The sequence below is a fragment of the Belonocnema kinseyi genome, chromosome 1 (genome assembly GCF_010883055.1).
Source record: "Belonocnema kinseyi isolate 2016_QV_RU_SX_M_011 chromosome 1, B_treatae_v1, whole genome shotgun sequence".
NCBI lineage: Eukaryota > Metazoa > Arthropoda > Insecta > Hymenoptera > Cynipidae > Belonocnema > Belonocnema kinseyi.
The window spans coordinates 148539024-148540816 of NC_046657.1; the positions used below are offsets into that span (position 1 = coordinate 148539024).

Below are 1793 nucleotides of genomic sequence, written 5' to 3' on the forward strand. Positions count from 1 at the left end.
GACTTTATTATTCTAGTGTTCCCTAACCTTGATTAATAATAATAGGAATAATAAATGAAAATGGGAGTTTTGGTTAATATTACCCCGATTAATAATTAATAAAAGAAAAAGCGGGAATTTCAATATTACGTATTAAATACGCTAGGTTGGCGGCCGCTGGCCGCTTTTCCAGCTAGGAGGAAGAGAGAAAAAGAGAAAAGAGAGAGAATATGACGCGGCGTGAGTCATGCCCACAAGCCTGGTGCGTGACGGTGTAGCCTTTCGTTGCAGATGCGCCAGGTGTGTGTTTACGACTCTCTTCTTTCCATGCTATTATGACTCTGGAGAGAAAGCAAGGTCGTCATACTGCCACTCTAAAGCTAAAATTCTAAAATTTGATGTTGCCTGAACTACTGATATAACTTATACTATTATGGCAGATTTAAAACTTAAAGAAAAAAATTATGAATTCTAGAAAATAGACCAAGGGAATTATAAAAGATGAATTTCTATTTTTCCTATTTTTTATTAAGTCTTTCAGAAATCACTCAGAAATAATAAAACTGTCACGAAAATAATGGATCCATACATATAAAAAGATATTTAATATATTTTTATAGATTTCAAGGAATTCGAAGAGATTTTATAGGAAGTCTCAGTTGGGGCCACCTAAAGATTTTAATGGCGTTTCCAAGAAGATAATAAGTAACGTTCGCGTGAAAAGAGAGCTTAGGGTTTAAAAGATCGATTTTCAGATTTTTAACGGTACTGATAGTCTCACCATCGCTCTTTCATATTAAAAAAAAATTAAATGATTATCTCCAAAATTGGATTTTTCATTAAGCTGCAAAGTGAGTAGTGAATCGCCTGTTTTGAAGCGTGTGGTCGGCTCGAGTACTTTTTCTCGAACTTTTGTTTATTAATTAAAATTAAATTCGTGTCCTCTCATCAGGTTATGGGCCTAGATGTCGTATAAAACGTGTGAGTATGATGGCGGCCGCATTTAATGAGAAGCGCTTATCTGTAGACAATTACAGATCATGGAAGGCCCAATTCAAAGGATTACTCATGGGCAATGAGTTATGCGGCCACGTCATTGGAAAAGTACCACAATCGGCGGCTGGAGCTGATGCAATTGCGACATGGGTCAAAAATGACCGAAAGGCAATGTCACACCTACTTATATCCATCGGTATAGACGAGGCAGCATCGTACGATGATCTGGAAATGTCCAAGGAAATTTGGGATAAGACCAAGGAGACGTACGAATCGGGTGGTCAAGTACGGAAAGCGTTACTACTCAAGAGGTTGACTCTCGCACAAATAAAAGAGGGAGAAGATGTAAGGAAGCATATCATAGAATTTGACGAGGCAGTCAAGAGACCCACAGAGATAAATTAGAAATTGCCGATTAAATGTTAGTAATTTTGTTACTCTATAGCCTGCCAGATGAGCATGAAGTCTTCAAACCCTCAATAGAGACTCAAAGTGAACTTTCGTCGCTGGATCAAGTCAAGGTCAAAATTCTTGAGTACAGTGAGGGACAAGCCACGCAGGCAGGAGGTGGCCAAGGTTCACTGTACGCAAGTTACGGAAATAACAAGCAACAGCGACAACATGGCGGAAAGCTGAAGACCGGGGAAGCGCGCAGTGAATAATCAAAAAGTGAAACTGAGTGTTTTCAGTGTCACAAAAAAGGGCATTTCGCGAAGTTTTGCGATTAGAAGAAGAAAGTGTACAGTGCGAAAAATACCGATGATAGCAACAGTAAAAAACAATCCACGTTGTTAAGTACTACCGAAGAGGTTATGTTC

General features: G+C 38.8%; 1 protein-coding gene across 1 annotated transcript; it reads left to right on the forward strand.

Annotated features, from left to right (window-relative positions):
- Positions 1-969: 969 nt before the first annotated feature.
- On the forward strand, positions 970-1380 carry LOC117180463. Its single transcript, XM_033372963.1, has one exon. The coding sequence runs from the start codon at positions 970-972 to the stop codon at positions 1378-1380; it is 411 nt and encodes a 136-aa protein (XP_033228854.1).
- Positions 1381-1793: the final 413 nt, after the last annotated feature.

Bases quoted from the DNA above. Each gene is read 5' to 3' on its own strand.
- LOC117180463 (XM_033372963.1), top strand. From the start codon at position 970: ATGGCGGCCGCATTTAATGAGAAGCGCTTATCTGTAGACAATTACAGA.